A 21452-nucleotide genomic window follows, 5' to 3' on the forward strand; every position below is an offset into this window, starting at 1 on the left:
ATCCTGTTTATTGTTTAATACTCAAAGGCCCCTTGCACAATTCCACTGCTGTACCCTTATTCACATTATTTCACCCATATGGGTCATTTTCCCATTCTTTGTTGCCTATGCACACTTCATGCATCCTTCAAGTCCCACTTTTTTCTTTGAAGTATTGACCTAATGTTCCTATCAGAAGAGACCTCTTTCTCTGAACCTCGAAGTAACATGTGTACTGTCCTAAGTTATTTTTGTTTATATTACTTTAATACAGGCACGTGGTTAAAAAAAACTTATGAGGATACAGAGGAGTATAAAAAAGAAGTCTCCCTCCCACCCTACCAACCCCAGTCCTAATCACTAGTAATAGCTTCTTGTGTATCTCTCCCGATGTTTCCTTTGCATACATAAGAATGCAAATATATGTGTATATGTATATTGTTTTACTCAAATGAGTTCATTATACTACACATGCTGTTCTGCAACTTCCTTTTTGTCTTTCTAAATCAACTTTATAAAAGTATGGTTCACTTCTAATAAAATGTCATTTTAAGTGTATAAGTGAGTGTGTTTGACACATGTATACATCCACGTAACCATCATCATAATCAAGACATAAACCATTGCCATCATCCCCAAAAGTTTCCTCATCATGCCTAACAGTCAATCTCTTTCCTCCACCCCTGTAGTCAGGCAACCACTGACCTGCTTCCTCTCATTAGAGACAGATTTTGCAGAGATGACTTTTCTAGAATTTAATATAATGAAACTGTTCAGCATGTACTCATTTTTGCCTGGCTTTTTTCATTCTTATATAATGTTTTTGAGAGTTGCTTGCAGTGTTTGGCTGTTATTAGTAAAGTTGCTATGAACATTTGCTTACAAGTCTTTTTTTGTTGGCATTTTCATTTTTCTTGAGTAAAAACGTAGGAATGAAATTGTTAGGTCATATGGTAAGTGTATGTCTAACTTCATAAGAAAGTGCCAAGCAGTTTTGCAAAGTGGTTGTACCATTTCATTTTATACTCTTACAATCAGGGTATGAGTATTCAGTGGCTTCACATCCTCCCAACACTTGGTATTACTGATCTTTTTAATTTTAGCCATTTTGATTGATATATACATAGTGGTATGTCACTGCAGTTTTCATTTTCATTTTTCCCATGACTAGCGATGCTGAACTTATTTTTACATGTTTATTGGCCATCCATATATCTACTTCTGCAAAGTGTCTGTTGTCCTTTTAAAACTTCTTTATAAATTCTAGACAGAAGTCTTTTATCAGAAATATGTATTGTGCTATTTTCTTCCTACAACTTGCTTTTTTCACTTAACCTAATATTTTGTTTTTGTTTTTTGCAGTAGGCGGGCCTCTCACTGTTGTGGCCTCTCCCTTTGCGGAGCACAGGCTCCAGACGCACAGGCTCCGGACGCGCAGCCTCCGGACGCGCAGGCTCAGCGGCCATGGCTCACGGGCCCAGCCGCTTCGCGGCATGTGGGATCTTCCCGGACCTGGGTACGAACCCGTGTCCCCTGCATTGGCAGGCGGACTCTCAACCACTGCGCCACCAGGGAAGCCCTCACTTAACCTAATATTTTTAGTTTATCTTATGATATGTAGGTTTTCTCTTTCCAGGCAATGGGTTTCCTCTATAAAGGAAGGTGCTTTTTAAAATTAACCAAATAATTTAGCATACTCCTTACACAGAACAATCATTTAAAAATACTTGGTGATTATCTCTTTAAACATGGGAGGAATGTAATTAACATATATTGAGCAGTTATTTTGTGTCATTTTTTCCCTGTTATTTTATTTAATCCTCACATAAACCCCTAGAGGTAACTGTTTCCTCAATTTAAAAATGAGGAAACTAAGTCTTATAAAAGTTAAATATTTTGCCAGGTATATCCAGCTAGAAGCCCAATATAAATTTCTACTCACAGGGTCAAATTTTTCCTCTTCTAAACTTTTAGAAGTCTCACTCTTTTCTTCTTCATTTTGTTGTTCAGCATATCGCAAAATCCATTCTTTCATATTTACTTCCAAATTTTTTTCTTCCTTTTTAGGCTAGAAAGAAAAAACAAATATCTGAAAAATCAAAATTAGAAAAAGGTGTCAAAACTATCATCAAGTGTCACTGCTTTTATAATTTCTTTACACTCAGAAACAGTAGACACATAAGCCTCAAAAATCACATTCTCTACTGTTCAGTGAAGGACAAATGAATGGAACTCAACATTAATAAGTCTAAACTTACATGATCCGAAGAATACATTTACATAAAGAGGCAAAAAAATGAAAGAACTATTAAAAACTAGTGTTGTCCTTAAAAACAGCGGTTTTGTGGGGATGATGTTTCCACAGATTTTTGCCCTGTTTATTTTTAAGCTTTATTGAGGTATAACTGATACATTAAAAATTGCACATATTTAATGTACATATTAAAATGTTAATTATTTACTGTATATATATGTATGTGTGTATATATATATATACATATATATATATATACACACAGACTCACCATTTTGATGAGTTTGGACATATGCATACACCTATGATATCATCACCACGATCAAGGTACTAAACATATCCATCACCTCCAAAAATTTGTGTGTTCTTTTGTGTGTGTGTACAGTACTGTACTGTTAACTATAGGCACTATGTTGCATAGCAGCTGTATAGAACTTACCTATCTTGCATAACTGAAATTTTATAACCATTAAGCAACATTTCCCCATTTGCCCCTCCTCCCTTTAGCCCCTGGTAACTACCATTCTATTCTCTGTTTCTATGAATATGACTGTATTAGGTACCTCATATAAGTGACATAATGTAGTATTTGTCTTTCTGTGATTGGCTTATTTAACTTAGCATAATGTTCTCTAGGTTCACCCATGTTCATAGATGTTTTATGATATGCAGAGTACTTAGGTGTAATGCGTAATGAAGTGTAATGAAGTACACCTTCCAGTACTAATGCCTTTCTGTAATCCCCTTCCATACAGATTTTGAATTGGCCACATGACTTGCTTCAACCAATGGGACATTAGCAAGAGTGATACAAGCAGAGGCTTGATATAAATTTGTACACTGGGGCTTACTATCTCAAGATACTTGCTCTTGGAAGCCATATGTCAAGTAAGAAGTCTGACCACCCTAATATCACCATATAAGAGGAAACCTAAGCTAGTCATGTGGAGAGAGAGATGACTTGCTAGCTCCCAGCCGAGGCACCTAGTCATGTGAGTAAAGAAACCATTTTGGATGTTCCAGTCTGAGGAGATACCTCATGGAGCAGAAGAACTGCCTGGCTGAGCCCAGTTCAGACTGCAAAATCATAAGAAATTCTTGGTTTAAGTCACTACATTTTCAGGTGGTTTGTTATGTAGCAATAGATAACTGAAACCGACAGTGATAGAAGAGTTTGGCAAACCCATTAGACATTTTCAATAAGTAAAAACATTATTGTAACCTAATATTTATACCCTTATGAACTATTACATGTGCTTCATTCTGATTTTATACAACTTTAAATGTTTAATTCTTAAATTACCTTTATCATAGGATCTTCTTCCTGTTTTTTGGTTTTAGATTGCAGTGGAGGTGAAATAGTGGCTTGTATTTGAGGAGACTGGAATTTTGGCCTACTTAGAGGTTGCTGCTCTTCAAATTCCTGACTGAATCCTTCAGGAAGTGCATCTTAAGAGAAATTGGGATGAAAATAAACATGTACATGATACATAAAACACACAAATATTTATTAAACACTCACATAAACTCTGTCTAGACAAAGAGCACCTAATTTTATTCTACTGCTCATCTCCTAGGAATAGAAATCCTATGATGAACCTCGTTTTATTATCAAACCAGTGGGAACACTCTCTAGATGATAACCAGCCCACCTCTATTTGACCATTTATTTCACCCTCAATATGCTAGACTCCTAAATTTCCATAAGAAAATCTTAACCCTCCCTTCTCTTTGGTTGCCTGTCACAACATGTGACAGTATCCTTAATCAGTCATAGAAGCAATATGCATTCCAGGTTCTTGCCAAAGATTACAACCTTGACGCTCTGCTTAATTAAATATTATTTATCCAAAGCCAGACAGCCCTAATTTCTAAACCAAAACGAGGATACACAGCCTGACAGGTTACAGACAGGCAAACTTTGAGAATCTGCTGTATTATGTGCATTGTAAAATGGCTATCAACAACTGAAAGCAGCACACAAAAAAATAATTTCTTCTTGCACAGACTACAACCTTTAAGAAGAATATACTAAAAAGACTAGAAAAGTGTAAGAACATCCTAAAAATAAATAATTATAACAGTGAAAAAAATTTTCAGTACAAGTCCAAAGCTTGATACAAATATCATAAACATTGAAATTACTTCAAAAGGTTTTATAAACTGAAAGATATTTATGCCAATACTGCTTACCATCTGAAAGATTTAAACAGAGCCAATCCAAGGCAGAATGAAGATCACCTCCATGTAAGAGTGTGTTAGTCATGGCATCTTCAATGTCCTTAGTCTTAAATGAAAATGCTTGTAAAGCCATGTATAAATCCTATGAAAGGGAAAAGTAACGAAGTCATTCTGTCAATTTTCTCTTTTTTCATTACTAAGTCTATTCTCCCATTCATTTTAAACCAGAAACTCTGACACAAATTGTAACTTCAAAAATATCTTTTTTTCTCTTTTTTTCCAGTTAGAAGAGTTAAATGTGCTCATTGTATTGAGGTTTTTTTTTTTGATGTGCAGACCATTTTTAATGTCTTTATTGAATTTGTTACAATATTACTTCTGTTTAATGTTTTGGTTTTTTGGCCCTGAGGCATGTGGGATCTTAGCTCCCTGACCAGGGATCGAACCTGCACCCCCTGCATTGGAAGGCGAAGTCTTAACCACTGGACTGCCAGGGAAGTCCCTCTCACTGTATTGAGAATCTGAGAACTATAGATAAATAAAAAAGGACCAGGAGAAACTGCTCATATTCTCACTATCTAAAGATACTGTTTGCAATGTAGTATGCTTCCTTTCAGTCATTTTTCTATGATTTTGTAAAAACAAACTTTACTTAACATTATAACATAAGCATCTTCCCAAATTATTAGAAACTGTTCATCAATTTTAATAGTTAAAGAATATTCCACTGGGTAGACATATCATAATCTATTTTCCTATTGGTGACGACTTAAGATGTTTACTTTTTTTATTATTATCAGCAGTGCTTCAATGAACATGTTCAGACATAAAGTAAAGCTTTTTATTGTACTTTCTAAAGCATGATCTTTACAGCTGGGCAGGACTGGGTTCAAATCCAGACTCTGTTTACTTTGCTACTTAGTAATTAAAAACCTCAGGCTATAATATATGTAATCTTTCCAAGCCTCATTTCCTTCATTTGAAAATTGGGGCAAAATACTTTCCAGGATTGGTGTGTCAGAGAAAATGTAAGCAAAGTGCCCACCACAAGTCCAACATAATTTTGGGAATGTAATTTAGTTTTCATATCACTATTTTAATGCATGTACTTGTTTTTGGCACAGTTCCTTCCTTATTCTTGAAGACGGAACTAATCTATATGAAATTTCAATGGAAGTTGAAAAGTCATTTTATCTCACATGTGGAGCTGTCTTAAAAATGCTCCACTAAAAATAAGTAACTTAAAAAAAGTTTGCAAAATACCTGTAATTTTTTGGCAGTAAGTCTTCCAGAAATCACTCCCTTGTCATTATTTTGCTTTTTATGCTCATTTATCACTCCAATAATTTTTTGCTCTAGTTTGTTATTAATTACCACCTGTTGAGACCAAAAAGGTCATATCAGTTAGAAGATAAATAACATTTAATAATTAAATAATTAGAAGCAAATCACACAGTTTTCTATATCCCTTCCAACCAAGCCCAGAATTTCAGCTGAAATCAGATACAGTGATTATCATATATTGGAATACCATTCACTGGACCACATTCCTACCATATATTTAAGAAAAAATGGGATACGGAAAAAGCAACAACATGTGGCAAGGCAAAAATCCTTTTATAAAGCCTCTTGAAGCCGTATGTCTCAAGACTCTGTCCTTGGACCACCCTTAGATTGCCACCATAAAGACAGATTCCTAAGCCCTATCCTAAACATACTGAATCAGAATCCTTGGGGATGGAACCCAAAAATTTGCATTAATGTAAACCAGCCCAAGCACATTGCCTGAAAGAATGGATGCTACACTAAAAAGAGGGCAAATCAAGTAAAAGTAAAAACTTATATAAATTGTAATAATTAGGTTACAGAAATTATTTTGGCTTCCAGAGTTTGTTTTCTACTTTTTCCTATTGGCCATTTTACCTTCTGCTGTGTCCATATGTTTAACCTAAGATTATACAGCCAACTACCTTCAAAACTACCTTCTTTTGATCACATCTTTACTGATGCTCACTACTAGCAATGCACAAAAACATACTTCAGGAATTCAGTCTAGCACAGGAAACATGTATAAAATGATAAACTGTAACCCAGCAAGTCATTATTTAGAAAGATGTAAGAAGTGCTGATGGAACCACCAGGAAAATAACCTGGTGAGTTATGATGGACTTCACAGAGGTGACAAATGGAGAAAGGGAAGTTGATATACTTAGAAGTTTGGACCTTATCCAGCTCTTCCTTAATTTTTTACAGGCTCTCAACAGATGTGTACGATTTACTTTTATTTAGTATAGATGAGGAATTACTGTACTATTTACAAAAATTTAAAACACCCCATCACTTGCTTACATTTAAGAGTATATCTTTTTTTTTAAGGTAACATTTCTTGAAATGACTCAAAACCTTGATACTCACTTTCAAAATAGATTTATCCAGATTTGCAGGACCACCAGAATCATTTGCAGAATTAAAACTATAAATTTTCGGACCTGTATATAACAGACAATGAACAGTCAAGGTAATTTAGTGATCAATATCCATTACACTATTTTAATTTTCCTCTAAAGATCGCTAAACATTAAATATTTGATTTCAGGTCTTTCTTTTCCACTTTACCAAATAACTCAATCTGGAAGTCAGCAATACTTCCGCTAAATTTGCAAAAACATTCTACCGCTTAGCACTCTCTAGGTTAACTAGTTTCTCAGAGTGTAAATGCCTGGCACTTAGCTGAAGTAAGATCTCTCAGAGGATATTTGATTCCTGGCAGAGAAGATGGGTAATTCTGAAGAGAAAGCACTCCTCCTAAGGCAAAAAGGAGGTGAGAGTTCCTATCATTCTCTCCTACTGAGTATAAGGTTGCTATATTAGTTTCCAAGGCTGCTGTACAAACTTGGTGGCTGAATATACAGAAACATTCTCTCTCAATTCTGAAGGCTAGAAGTCCAAAATCAAGGTATCAGTAGGACCATACTCCCTCTGAAGTCTCTAGATAAGACTCTTTTCTTGCCTCTTCTGGCTTCTGGTGACCCCAGGTGTTGCTTGGCTTGTCTGCCTCCTTCTTAAAATGGGTCTTCACGTGGCCTTATTCCCTCTGTCTCTCTGTATGCAAATCTGTCTCCTTTCTCTGGATGCTAGTCATTGGATTTAGGGCTCTCCCTAAATCCACGATGCCTTCATCTCAAGATCCTTAACTAATTGCACCTGCAAAGATCTTTTTTCCAAATAAGATCACATTCTGAGGTTCCATGTGGACATGAAATTTTGGGAAACACTACTCAACCCACTACAGTTGCCAAGTCTGTTCCAGTCAATAGAAATGCTATATATTAAGTTTTCTAACAATGAATAACCGGGAAGGAACACATTTTATTTTCAAACGTTGGTCTCATGATCTCCTTACTCTCTTAAAAATTATTGAAGATCCCAAATACTTTTTGTTTATGTAGGTTATAATATTGATATTTATCATACTATAAATTAAAAGGGAAATTGTATTTATTTTTAAAGATTTATTATTTTTATTTATTTTTGGCTGCGTTGGGTCTTAGTTGCCGCACGTGGGACCTTTGTTGAGGCACACAGGCTCTTCGTTGCGGTGTGCGGGCTTCTCTCTAGTTGTGGTACGCGGATTTTCTCTTCTCTAGATGAGGCGCGTGGGCTCCAGTTGAGGCATGCGAGCTCAGCAGTTGTGGTATGCAGGCTTAGCTGCCCCGCGGCATGTGGGATCTTAGTTCCCTAACCAGGGATTGAACACACGTACCCTGCATTGCAAGGTGGATTCTTTACCACTGGACCACCAGGGAAGTCCCAAAAGGGGAATTTTAAAAAATATTTATTAATTCATTAAAAATAAACCTACTACATGTTAATATAGTACTTTTATGAAAAATAACTATATTTTCCAAATCAAAAAAATTGTTTTCTACTTTTGCAAATCTCTTAACATCTGGCTTCTGCATTCAGTCTTCTGTAATATCACACATCATGTAGTCGCTGTACACTAGAGAGAAAATGAACATGAAAATGGCAAATAACATTTTAGAATTATTACGAATATAGTTTGATCTCATTAAGCCTCTGCTAGAAAGGTCTCAAAAGTTCCCCAGGATCCCCTAAGCACACTTTGAGAACCACTGCTATATAAAAATAATCCTAGAATCGTACAAAACCTTGTTACTCTGCTTTTATAAACCTTAAAATAGGATTTTTTTTCACTTTGAGAAACCTAAACATTAAAGAGTTGCTTATTATAAAGTCCAGGATTTTAGTCTCTGTTGACTTACATTGGGTTGTTCATTTTAAGATGCTAGTTAATATAATGAGGCATTTAAAAAGGAAAACCAAAGTTTCTGAAAATAACTATTTACATTTGAGCAGTCTGAACTAGGAACATTGGTGGGTCCCTGAATTACTTCTGTGCTATAGTTAAGAAGGTACCCAAAGCTACCTAGAATACATTAAAGGATAATAACAATTCTGGTATTCCTGGTATGGTTTTCCTCATCTTTTAGTCTCAGACTTTACCTTAATCCTGGTAACCTTGCTCATAAACTCATGTCAATGGTTATAAAGGAGAGTATGTATCAGTAGTCTTTAACCATTTCTGGGGGGTCTTATCAATTGTAGTAAATTCATTCACAAATTTAGCACACTAATCAGTTTTAGAGGTCCCTAAACCCATGGAGGGGCCCCAGTTATAACCCTTTCTGAAAAGGTACAGACAGATGAATGCTTCATTACCAAGACAATACTGAGAAACAGTTCAGGTTCCTGTGTTACTGACAGAGGTAAGATTGTAAATTCCGTTAATAAGCGTCTTTTGGTTTTGTTTTTTGTTTTGGCCACGCCACGCAGCTTACGATATCTTGGTTCCCCAACCAGGAGGTAAACCTGAGCCCCAGCAGTGAAATCTCCGAGTCCTAACCACTGGACCACCAGGGAATTCCTGATTGGTTTTGTTTTTTAAATTAGTGAATTAAAGATTGCAGTCAGCTCTCATTTTTCTCCTCCAACCATTCCACCTAAAACGTCTGACCATATCACTTCCTTGAGGTCAGCTTATACTGCTAACTTCCAGAGGGCAAATAAAAGATCTAAGTCCCCAGACTATCAGGAGGGGAATGAACACCCACACTGCTGTGAATTCGCTGGGTGTCAATCAGGGTCTCTAAAAATGGTATGTTTTCATTTTATTCAATACTCTGAGGAACTGAAGCAATAATGAGATCTTCCCAGGGATATTACCAATTAAATCAAGTAAACCAGTAAGGCCCTTTCATTTTCAAATTCTTCCTAAAACATGTTCATGTAAGATTTTTAATCGGCATGAATGAAAACTCCAAAATCTGAAATGCATTTTAAAACAACCTGATAGAAATCCTTCTAAACTGTATTTACACTTCCTGCCATAATACATACAATAAGCAAAATTCAAAGCTTTTCATGATGCATTACTTATGAGTATCTATGACTTTGCTCAGAGGCTTGCAGAGGCTACCCACTTCCCTGAGACTGCTCTAATTTTCTATTTAGTGATTCTTTGGTCTTCTCTCCTGTCAGCTGCCACCTTTCAGAATGTCAACCTAATAACTCTCCACCCCCAAATTCTAATCTGTTACCTAGGAAAAAGTGATGGCACCAGAAGAAAATAGATACTGAAACTTGTAAATGAGTAACCCTATTTTCAAATACAATTCTAAGTCAATAGGCCAGGGAATAAAAATGGTCCCCATTCTTTTGCCAAGTAATGTGCATAAGATGTATGACAGCTACCTTTCTTGCTGCTTAGAGACCCTTCTCCACAAGTTTTGGTTTTGTTTCAGATGAAGGGAGTTATTGGAAATCTGACTGGAAATAAGGAAGTTAGTGTGCAGGATGTATCCCTAAGGCAAAAGCACTAAGGGTTTCAGATTTATAATGACTGTTCATGGAACAAAGGAACATATGTAACTGGCTCTCAAAAATATTTATTACATTAAAGTTGAAGCACAGAAAAACTAAGTGATTTCCTCAAGATGACTTAGCAAGAAAAAAGAAGCATCAGCCAGAATCAATTTCTTGTTGCCCAATACTCTTTTTTCTTATGGAATATTTTCCTTTTATACAGTATTGCTTTTTACATCATACAGTGATTGTAATGACCCACTATCACTGAAACATTCACTTCGAGGTGCTGGTGCTGGTGATAGGTGCACTGAGGCACTGTGGCTCCCTTCTGCCCAACAGTACACATCTGCAAGGGGAACCAAACCAGCCAAGAGACCCAGTCAGGAATAAATAAGACCCAATCTTGTCCTCACGGAACTCATATTCTGGTGGAGTAATTAAGCAACTAATTACCCAAATAGGCTATGAAGGGGAAGTATAGCGTATCTGGAGAATAAATTAGAGTTAGCTGATATAATCTAAGCAGTCAGGGTCTGTGAGGAAGTCCATCCATACTGCCAAAACTACCTGACTAATCTTAGCTAAGGTCTCTTCCCCGTTTAATACAAACACCAGTTCCCCCCCGCCCCACTCACACCACCCATACAGACTTTCTTCTTGTCTTCCTGCATCATGCCAAGCTTGTTCCCACCTTAAGGCCTTTGCCCTTGTTGCCTAAGCCTCAAACATTCTGTCTCCAGATCTAATAACTGGTTGCTTCAAATCATCTCAGCAGGTTTCCTCAGAAAACCCATCTCTGTTCTAAACCAAAAGAGACCCCACCACCCAATTTATTCTTTACCAAGTCACTATTTTCTGACTTTCATGGCACTTTTCCTATTTTATTTTGGTGACCCTAAAAACTATAATGGTTTTTATGAATTTATTCATGACATCAGTCCCCTAGTCTTATTTCCCTCTTAAGATTTTAAGTCTCAACTAGGTTTAAGAATTTTCACAAACACAAGCCTTATGGTTGTAAGCACCCTCCACCAGCCCCCAATAATGTAAGCCCCTTGAAAGCAGTGATCTCAGTCTGTTTTGTTCTTGTGGTATCCCCAGTGCCTAAAATCTTGCCTGGCACATAGTAGCTCTTCAAACATTATTTGATAAACAAAAGAAATGAAAAAATAGAAGTGGAAGAATACCCAGGATTGTGCCAAGAACCATTTCGTGGCACCAGTTATTTTCTACCTCTAGATGAGAGTCCAATTTTGAGAAAGTATGCTATGTACAATCCTTCAAATTGTTTGAAAAGCCAGAGAGAGAGATGGAAGCGGAGTAAAACAATTACATTTACATTAGGAACAACAAAGAGTTCAGAGATCATTTTTCCTGTGTACTTTTCCACTTTTTTCTTCCAAGTAGGCCTATTATATGTAATATAAAAATATCCAGACAGAAAAAAAGAAAACATGTGGCAATCTTGCTACAACATTTTATTTATACTGCTATATATATTGATTTATGGTTATAAAAAATTCTCTACAAATTTGGTAGATAACCTCTCATTTTCTCTCTTTTGATTTCTTGGTCTTAGTAACTCCTCTGAAATTTTCCTTGTCACTTACCCAAGAAATTTTTTGGATGACTATATTCAGAGCATTTGACTAGATACTGAGGGATGTTAATATGTAACCATAAAACTGTTCCTACCCCCTACAATTTTATAGGATAGATAAAATGTATAATTGCTCACATAGGCAAGATCTAAACATCAAAAAGAATGATTCAAACAACAATGATATACATGAGCTGGGGAGACAGAAGAATTCAAAAAGTAGCTGATATTTGGGGTGGGTATTACAGGATTCTGGTAGATAGCATTAGGGATAGATAGCATTCCAAATGAGAGAAAACAGCAAGAATAAACATGAGGAGGCAGAAAGCCAACAGCTGCATTTGGAGCAGTGAAAATATACCAGATTTGCTAGAACTGAATATAGGAACTAGTAAAAAGGCTAGAAAGGGGGTCTTAGATATGAGCTGAATGGTTTGTATTTTATCACAAAGTCAGTGAAGATGCTGTAGAAAAAACTGTTAAGTGACATGATCAAAGCAGTGGTTCTGAAAGATCAATCTGATGCTTTATGCAGAACAGACTGGAGAAGGAAAAAAGAGCACAGCTAGGGAAACCCATTAGAAGGCTGTGTTGGTACTCCATAAATTCATGAGTGCCTAAACTGAGGTGTGACCAGTATAAACCAAAAGTGAAAAGGGCAGGGCTTCCCTGGTGGCGCAGTGGTTGAGAGTCCGCCTGCCGATGCAGGGGACACGGGTTCGTGCCCCGGTCCGGGAAGATCCCACATGCTGTGGAGCGGCTGGGCCCGTGAGCCATGGCCGCTGAGCCTGCGCGTCCGGAGCCTGTGCTCCGCAACGGGAGAGGCCACAACAGTGAGAGGCCCGCGTACCACAAAAAAAAAAAAAAAAAAGTGAAAAGGGCATACATGGAAGAGAAATAAGCAAAGACTGCACGGAGCTTGACAACAGATCGGATGTGAAGAAGAAAGGAAGACATAAAAAATAACTATTGACATTGGATAGAGGAATATGGAAAAACAGAAACAAAGAAGCCACAGGAGAAGCTAGTTTGGGGGAGAGAAGTATAGTTCAGTATTAGCCATGTTATTAAATTTGACGTGCTTGCAAAACAGGGCCAAAAATCCAAGTAAATGCAGAAATGGCTGACTTGAGCTTGGAATAGACCAGGATTGGACATGTTGACTGAGGAGTCATCTACAAAAGAAAAGACAGAAGTAATGGAAGTAGAGGAACTCTCCTGAAAGGGCTGTAGAGAGAGAATCATACTGTCACAGACTGACACCTACGGCAATGGTCATATTTTGGGGTTGGGAGAATGGGAAGCCAAAGAATAGAACAAATGACTATTAGAAAGTTCAAAGAATTCAGAGGAATATCAAGAAAAGACAGAGTTAGAAAGAGGCTGATTCACAGAGTAAAAGTGCCACAGAATATTTAAGGAGATATTCTATGTATTTGTAATTGCAGGCATAATAACTTTGTAGTTAAAGGGTTACAGTATATTGTAGGGCAAAGAATTATTATTCACCTTCTAAGTGAAGGTTTGTTACCTGCCTACTTCTTCAGTTTCATCTCTTTTCCTCCTTAGGCAGTGCTTACATTCTGAGTAGCTTAAAGGCCCATGCTCTTTCCTGACTCAAGATCTTTGCACAATAGTGTTCCTTACCTCAGCCAGGAATACTATTTCCCCCATTCTGTACAGCGTTAACACCTATTCATCCTCCCGATACTGTCACTTTCTCAAAGAGACTGTCCATTACTCCTCCTTTTCCCCAGTAAAAATCAGATTACGCTGTTAAATTCTCTTCCTTAGCTTTTCTTTGTGGCACTTATCAATCATAGAGCAACGTTTGTGTGACTACTTCATGGCTGTGTGCGCCATTAGATTGGCAAGCTCCAGGAGAGATGATTTGTCTGTTTTGCTCATCCCATCCCTAACTTCATGCCAATTACACAGTAGGTTTTCAACAAATATTTGCTAGACTTACGTTTCAGTAAGAACTACAAGCAAACAAGCTAAGCAGAAGAAAACAGCGTATAACTGTCCAAATCAGCTGTAATAGTGGCCTGCTGATCTGCAGCCAGAACCGGCAATCTCCAAATTGAGTTATCAAACCAAACTACACAGTAAGCAAAAATGCACTGCTGCGGTAAAGATCGCTGATAATTTTTACAATAGGTTACCCATATTCAGTGTGTAAGTGCTGAAATTCTTAAGTACTTATTTTTTGCACAACACGTGGAAACGCTACATCGTGGCTGAAAATGGTTTGAGAAGCAAGTAGAAAATGGGTCTGGCTCTAGGACGTTAATAATTCCACACACTACTCTCTGCATTCGCCTCGCTGGTTTAGATGACGGCTCAGGACGGATCCGCACTGAAACGGGAGCTAATGCAAATTTCTTTTGTTCTCAGGAGATTAAGTGGAGGTTTGGGGGACGCTACCGTCGGAACTCTGGAGGCCCAAGCAGCTTACACTGATCTAAAACAAGGCTACCCGATGGGGAGCCAGCAACTCCGGGTGTGAAAGAGAGAAATGTTAAGACCGAGGGTCCGCCCAGGTGCGAAGGCTTCTCCCTCGGGACTGGCAGTAGCGGTTCAGGAGGAGGCCGGGGCCCGACCGCTCGTACCTTGCTTGACTCGGGGATCCCTGGTGCTGCTAGTAGCGGCGGAAGGGGGCGGCCTGACCGCAGGCTTCTTGTTTTGGGCCTCCCCAGCAGCTCCGGCCTCGGCGGATTTGGCTCTGGAAGCTGATACAGCGGCCCGGACCGCCGCGGCCCCCGGCGCCTTGTGTTTCTTGTTCTTGCCTCCCATGTTGCAGCTGCGGCAGAAGATTCCTCCCGGTCCAGGTCCCGGAACCACTCCCGCACCGCCTCCAGAAGCTCTTCACATTCCCCGAGTCCCACGCCGCCACCTTGCGTCCTCCATCCGGGCTTCTAGGCCCTGCTACAACCGCTGCTTCGCAATTGGTCCGACTCACCAAGGTCCCGCCTCCTCCCCGCCCACCTAGGCGTCTGCTGCGTGGTGGGAACCCTCGCCTCGCTCCCTGTTTAGCCAAGGAGCTGCCTATCCGCCGGTGTTTAAGAGAGGAAAGGAAAGGTCGAAGGAGAAAAAGGAGGCAGGGAAAAAGTCTCCGGGGCTGCGTGACTCGACTAATTTTGTCTCCCACGGGCCCCTGTTGCGGCTTCGCTTGGCGTCACGGTCGGTGCGGTCGCGGAGCATCTTGGGTAGGAGGGAGATTCGGTCTCGCAGCTCCGAAAGATGGCGGACGCTTTTGGGGATGAGCTCTTCAGCGTGTTTGAGGACGACTCGACCACTGCGCCCGGAGCCAAAAAAGACAAGGAGAAGGGGAAATGGAAGGGGCCGCCAGGGTCTGCGGAAAAGGCCGGGTAAGGAAGATGTCCCGAAATGTCTTTTTTTCTTTCTCTCTCAGTGTTGAGGGAAGAAAATCCCACTCTTCTGAAGACCACGAGAAGTAGGGTGTAAGTTAGTGGCGTTGGGAAGTGAAGGGGGTTGAGAAAATGTTGAGGAGGGAGGAAGAACGTTGGTTTGGGGGAAGCTGGGTTTTGGCGTTCTCCAGTGGCCGCAGGCAGCGTGGACTTCTGACGCTTGCGTAAGGCCTATTACTCCTGCCTGCGCCCTGGGGTCGTGAGGGTAGGTCAGGTGTCTCTTAGTTTCTGTACCCCCAGCTCCAGCACAATACTGGGCACAATACAGGAAACGAATCACCAGTTGAGTGAAGGGTTAAGAAGCTTAGAAAATGTGACTTGGATTGACGGGGAGGGGAAAGGGCAGACAGCAGAAGACGGGAAAGAGATTCAATCTCCAGGCTGCAGTTTTCTTGCCCATAATGAGGTGATAGCACCAACCACTAGGGTGTTTGTAAGGAGTAAACGAGATAGTATGTGTAAGCGCCTAACAGTGCTTAGCACATAATAGATTCTCAAATGCTGGTTTTCTTTGATTTTATTAAGAAAACTTAAAAAAATTACTGGTCCCTGAAACTTAAAGTAAGATGATTCATTAGTAATGAATAAAATTTACTCTTGACGTTGGGGGAGGATACCCAATGAATGCTTGAATTAAATTAGTCATGATTTTGCTCTCAAGGAACTTTTATTTGAGGTAAGGAGGTGGTACAGATACATATTTTAAAGAGTTAGTAGGAGCTTGAAATAGAATAAGCTGTATATACAGTTAAGTGCTATAAAAGTTCAGGAAAGAGAGCTATTTGTGATGTCTAGAGAGCCTTACATGCAAGAAGCTATTCTGTGTTGAGATGATTCCTTATTGACCGCTGAGAATTTTTTTGATTTGTTTTGTAGCACAAATTGGGCTAGGCGGAGTGTTTGCTTAGGGACTACAAGAGATAAGCCTGAGAATATAAATTGGTTTTAGATTATGAAGGGCCTTGAACAGCAAGCATATGAGTTTTGATTTCATTTTAAAAACCCAGGTGAACATGTGTTTTTTACCTAACTTGGTGACTGGATAGGTAGAGTGATAGTTTAGAAAAATTAATTTGGTATCAGTAGTCAATGTATTGAAAGAGGAAAGACACCGATAGTAAAAAGTAGATTAAAAAGTATTTCAGTTATCTAATTATGAGATTATAAAAACCTCAACTCAGGAGGTGACAGAAGGAAGGAAAAGGAAAGATAAAATGTTGTGAAGGAAAAATTGACAGGTCTTATTTAAGGAGGACAATGGAAGAGGGGTCAAAAGAGACGTTTTGAACTTGGATATCAGGAAGAAGAAAAATAGGGAAATTTATAGGAGATTTTGATTTCGAAATTAATTTGGCTTGAGACAAAGTGAAGTGATGATAGTATATCCATATTGAAGTATCCATTGGGCAATTTTAATCTGGGTTTGGAGAAATACCAGAACTGTAGGTATATACTTGGATGCTATTTCAATTGGTCCTGCTTGAAGTGGAGATTCCTGTGGGAAAGTATAGTTTTCCCACACATAGAGATTAGATGGATATTAGAACAATCAGGAGTTTGAAATGTCACATAAGAGTGAAACAAAGGAGAAAAATAGTTTTCCTCTCTCATTGAGTTAGAGGGTGTAGTAGTCTTGGAGAACTTTTCAGGGAAAATGAGAAAGGAGGACAGGTTCTTTTAATTTTTTTCCAAACAGGAATAATTAATAATTTCTGTAGTTTGAATGGGCAACTATGATGTTATGAAGATGATACATGTATAATTTCCTACTGCGGTAAATACTTTGTTTCAGAATTACTCAGGGAAAATTCACTTTGCAGTGTATCAGGGGTAAGCTGTTTCTGCAACCTTCCAAAGTGAAAATTTGTAGGGTATAAAAACAATTTATATTTTAATTTTACTAGGAAATATGTGAACATTAGAGAAAGGAAATACATAAGAAAATATAGACCATGATTAACTTACGGAACTTTGTTTACTACCAACACTTCTAACTAGGCCTAGACGTCTAGGTATTTTTAGGGAAAAATCCAATTTGCCTTATTGTAACTATCATACTATCATAATTATTTGTATCGTAGTCAATATGTATAGCATGATTTCCATCTGATTTGTATAACACAGAAGGGCAAATCCTGGAACTTTAGAGGATCTTGTCTTTTGTATTGATATTTAATACTCTAGACCAAGTGGGTGCTTTTTTAAAAAACTTTATGAGAAGTGTCTGGAGAGAGAGAATAATATGAAAAACTCCATGTACGCATAACTCAGCTTCAGTATTATCAAGTCATGGTCAATTTATTCCCACACCCTTTTTTTGTAAATCAAATGCTACTAATAATGTTATTTCTCCCTAAATATTTCAGTATGCATCTCTTGTTGATAGTGACTTTCTTTTCCAACGTAACTGTCATGCCATTGTTATACCTAACAAAATGTACGATAATTCCTTGATTATCATTGAATAGTCAATCCACAGTAAGATTCCCCAGTTGTCTCAAAGGTATTTTTTTGTAGTTGGTTTATTTGAATCAGGTTCCAGACAAAGCCCTTATACTGTTTTGGTTGTTATATCCCTGAAGTCTTTCATTTTACAACAGTCCCTTTTTTCCTTACGCTGTTGATTTCTTTTGGAGGGGTGGATGAAAGCAGAAACCAGCTCATTTGTCCTGTATACTTTTCCACATCCTGAATTTGCTTTCTTATGCTGTCATTTTACTAGCTTTTTTATCTTCAAGTATTTACTGTAAACTGTGCTTATATCTAGAGCTGAACTATGCAATCTATAGTAGTCCCCCACCCTTATGTGAGGGGGATAGGTTCCAAGAGCCCCAGTGGTTGCCCGAAACCTTGGATAGTACCAAACCCTATATGTAGTATGATTTTCCCTACACATACATACCTACGAAAGCATAATTTATAAATTAGGCACAGTAAGAGATTAACAATTACTGAAAATAAAATGAAATAATTATATCAATATATAAGTTGAGAACTTTCACCTTTTCATTTTTTTTTTAAATTAATTTATTTATTTTTGGCTGTGTTGGGTCCTCGTTTCTGTGCAAGGGCTTTCTCCAGTTGCGAGAGCGGGGGCCACTCTTCATCACAGTGCGCGGGCCCCTCACTGTCATGGCTTCTCCCGTTGCGGAGCACAGGCTCCAGATGCTCAGGCTCAGTAGTTGTGGCTCACGGGCCTAGCTGCTCCGCGGCATGTGGGATCCCCCCCAGAACAGGGCTCGAACCCACGTCCCCTGCATTGGCAGATAGACTCTCAACCACTGCGCCACCAGGGAAGCCCCACCTTTTCATTTAAAGTAAGCACTTGACGGCTTCTCTTTGGCGTTGCCAGCATCACTACTCTTGTGCTTCGGGGCCATTATTAAGTAAAACAAGAGTTACTTAAACACAAGCACTGCCATAGTACAAGTGATCTGAAAACTTAGACAGCCACTAAGTGACTTAACAGGCTGGATACTGTTGGCAAAGGGATGATTCATGTCCCAGGCGGGATGGAGCAGGAATGTGCAAGATTTCATCATGCTACTCAAAAAGGCATCCAGTTTAAAACTTATGAATTATTTACTTCTGGAATTTTCTGTTTAATATTTTTGGACCTCAGTTGACCTTGGGTAACTGACACCTTGGAAAGGGAAAACATAGATAAGGGGGGACTCCTGTAATAGCTACTACCTACCTGTAGCTGTTGAGCACTTAAATGTAGTTAATCAGAATTGACATGTTCTGTGAATGTAAAATATACACTGTATTTTGAAAACTTGTTATAAAAAATGTCAAATATATCATTTTTATCTTTATATACTGAAATTATAATATTTTGTATGTTTTGGGTTAAATGAAATACATTAAAATTGGTTTCTTTTTTAAACTATTTTAATATGGTTACTAGAAATTTAAAGTTATATAGGTACTTGCATGTATATATCTTGGACAGCTGCTGATGTCGAGACTTGATTAGAATCATTCAATTGTTTAGATAAGAATACAGTTGAATAGAGAGTTGAATATAGTACTAAAGAATAATGGAGCTCTTCTGAAGGAAAGTATTCTACAATGAATTTAGGTTTTAAGCTTCTCAAAGGTATAGCTGCTGTGGCCTCTCCCACTGCGGAACACAGGCTCTGGACGCGCAGGCTCAGCGGCCATGGCTCACGGGCCCAGCCACTCCGCAGCATGTGGGATCTTCCTGGACTGGGGCACGAACCCGTGTCCCATGCATCGGCAGGCAGACTCTCAACCACTGCGCCACCAAGGAAGCCCTGTTTCTTTGTTTTATAGTTGTACCAACTCCTAGTAGGTTTAATTACAATGCTTTGGTTGATGCTTACTAATTCAGAAAGAATAATAAAATGTTAAAACTAGAGGGATCATAATTATCATTCATGTCTTTTACTGAGGGCCAAGGATATTGATTGCTTGTCCAAAGGAGATTCATGTAAGTAATATGGAACAACTGTGAATACCTATTCCACTAAATGGGGCGTGAGAGGAATTACATATTTCAGGTTTTGCCAAGCATCAAAGAATAAACTTCATTATGGAAATGTTATTCAAGCATATAGATCAGTACTACTATTTGTTGACTCTTTTTTTAAAAAATTTTTCTGTTGAAATAAAACATACAAAAAAAAGTGCAAAAGTCATGGGACAAATTTTCATAGTGAACACACCAGTGTAAGCCCTGTTCAGGACAAAAAATAGAATATTGCAGAAATCCCTCTTTTTCCCCCAGTAAAGTGACTAACGCGATAATCACATGTGTTAGTTTTTTTTCTGTTTGTAAATATAATGTAATTGGATTCATACAGAATATGTTCTTTTGCTTCTGGCTTTTGCTCAACGTTGTAAAATTCTTCTTTTTTTTTTTTTTTTTTTTTTTGCGGTACGCGGGCCTCTCACTGCCGCGGCCTCTCCCGTTGCGGAGCACAGGCGGCTCCGGACGCGCAGGCTCAGTGGCCATGGCTCACGGGCCCAGCCGCTCTGCATCATGTGGGATCTTCCCGGACCGGGGCACGAACCCGCGTCCCCTGCATCGGCAGGGGGACTCTCAACCACTGCGCCACCAGGGAAGCCCTCTCTGTACTCTCTTAATGGTACCTTTTGATTTACAGAAACTCTTAGTTTCAATGCAGTCCAATTTAGCAAACTTACTTTTTGGTTAACAGTTTTATGTCCTGTTTAGTAATACCTAAAGATAATTTTCTTATTTTATCTTCTAGAGGCTTTGTTGTTTTTGCCTTTCACAATTAGATCTAATATCCATATTGATTTTTGTGTATAATTGGCATAGGGGTCAGATTGATTTCCCCTATGGTTATCCAATCCACAAAGCACTGTTTATTGTCACTACTTTTGACCAGTGAACCCAACCACATCAAAAAAATTTCTCCCAAATAGTAATATTATGCCGTTTAGAAAAGCATTAAATGTTTATTGAAAGTGTTCATGTAAATGTCTAATGGTATTTTACAGTTTTTAAGAATATTATATTAGTAATAGTTGTGTTAATGTGAGTTGCAAAATATTTTTAGAACAGAATTTTGAAGAAACTATGAAATGAAAGAGGAGTAGTATTCATTTTCATTAGTTAAAATAAGAGTATTCTGGGCTTTAGCCACTTTTGATTTGTAACATCTATTTACATGACTTTTTGTTAATAGTGTATATTATACATGGGATAATATTTTATGGAGTCACCCTTAAAGTAAGAAGTGCTATTGCAGAATTCATTCTAAACCATTCACATTTCAGAAAACATTTTGATGGTAAATTACAATCTGAGTCAACTAATATTGGAAAAAACAAGAGAGATGCAGACTTCGAGGGCACAGATGAACCCATTTTTGGAAAGAAGCCCAGGGTAGAAGAGTCAATAACTGAAGACTTAAGGTAGTATTTCCATTGTTATAAATGTTAGTAACTCTTAAGTTGGGTGGTTGCCTGAAGTTTTGAAAATTGCTTATATGTTGTTACTTTATGAAAATATTTGTTGTATTAGAGAAATGAAAATAAATATTCTTTATATATTCATATAAACATATAACTAGGACAATTATGTAAGTTTGGGGAAATGGAAAACAATATAGAAAAGAAAGGC

At 38.3% G+C, this 21452-nt stretch overlaps 2 protein-coding genes and 1 long non-coding RNA gene across 10 annotated transcripts in view; 2 read left to right on the forward strand and 1 right to left on the reverse strand.

Annotated features, from left to right (window-relative positions):
* LOC117311580 (uncharacterized) overlaps nucleotides 1-3207 on the forward strand; it is a 37244-nt gene extending 34037 nt beyond the window's left edge. The window contains exons 4-5 of the long non-coding RNA XR_004525776.2: nucleotides 1342-1495; nucleotides 2989-3207. This is a non-coding gene — a long non-coding RNA (uncharacterized lncRNA). The remainder of the gene's footprint in view (nucleotides 1-1341; nucleotides 1496-2988) is intronic.
* DHX29 (DExH-box helicase 29) overlaps nucleotides 1-14839 on the reverse strand; it is a 48268-nt gene extending 33429 nt beyond the window's left edge. The window contains exons 1-7 of one of the 3 annotated variants that reach the window (XM_019930038.3): nucleotides 14516-14657; nucleotides 8344-8417; nucleotides 6830-6903; nucleotides 5678-5791; nucleotides 4427-4556; nucleotides 3537-3682; nucleotides 1922-2047 (exon numbers count right to left, since the gene is read on the reverse strand). In XM_019930038.3, coding sequence (XP_019785597.2) covers nucleotides 1922-2047; nucleotides 3537-3682; nucleotides 4427-4547 — 393 coding nt within the window. In that variant the 5' untranslated portion in view covers nucleotides 4548-4556; nucleotides 5678-5791; nucleotides 6830-6903; nucleotides 8344-8417; nucleotides 14516-14657. Of the gene's footprint in view, nucleotides 1-1921; nucleotides 2069-3536; nucleotides 3683-4426; nucleotides 4557-5677; nucleotides 5792-6829; nucleotides 6904-8343; nucleotides 8418-14515 lie in introns of those variants that run through there. The other 2 variants (XM_019930037.3, XM_019930039.3) reach the window with 2 other exon arrangements.
* Nucleotides 14840-15010: 171 nt separating this feature from the next.
* MTREX (Mtr4 exosome RNA helicase) overlaps nucleotides 15011-21452 on the forward strand; it is a 136109-nt gene continuing 129667 nt past the window's right edge. For 4 of the 6 annotated variants that reach the window (XM_033852861.2, XM_033852862.2, XM_073802118.1 and 1 more), the window contains exons 1-2: nucleotides 15011-15274; nucleotides 21107-21244. In XM_033852861.2, coding sequence (XP_033708752.1) covers nucleotides 15147-15274; nucleotides 21107-21244 — 266 coding nt within the window. In that variant the 5' untranslated portion in view covers nucleotides 15011-15146. Of the gene's footprint in view, nucleotides 15275-20299; nucleotides 20449-21106; nucleotides 21245-21452 lie in introns of those variants that run through there. The other 2 variants (XM_073802121.1, XM_073802120.1) reach the window with 2 other exon arrangements.

This window comes from Tursiops truncatus, chromosome 3, assembly GCF_011762595.2.
Source record: "Tursiops truncatus isolate mTurTru1 chromosome 3, mTurTru1.mat.Y, whole genome shotgun sequence".
In the NCBI taxonomy this organism is placed as follows: Eukaryota; Metazoa; Chordata; class Mammalia; order Artiodactyla; family Delphinidae; genus Tursiops; species Tursiops truncatus.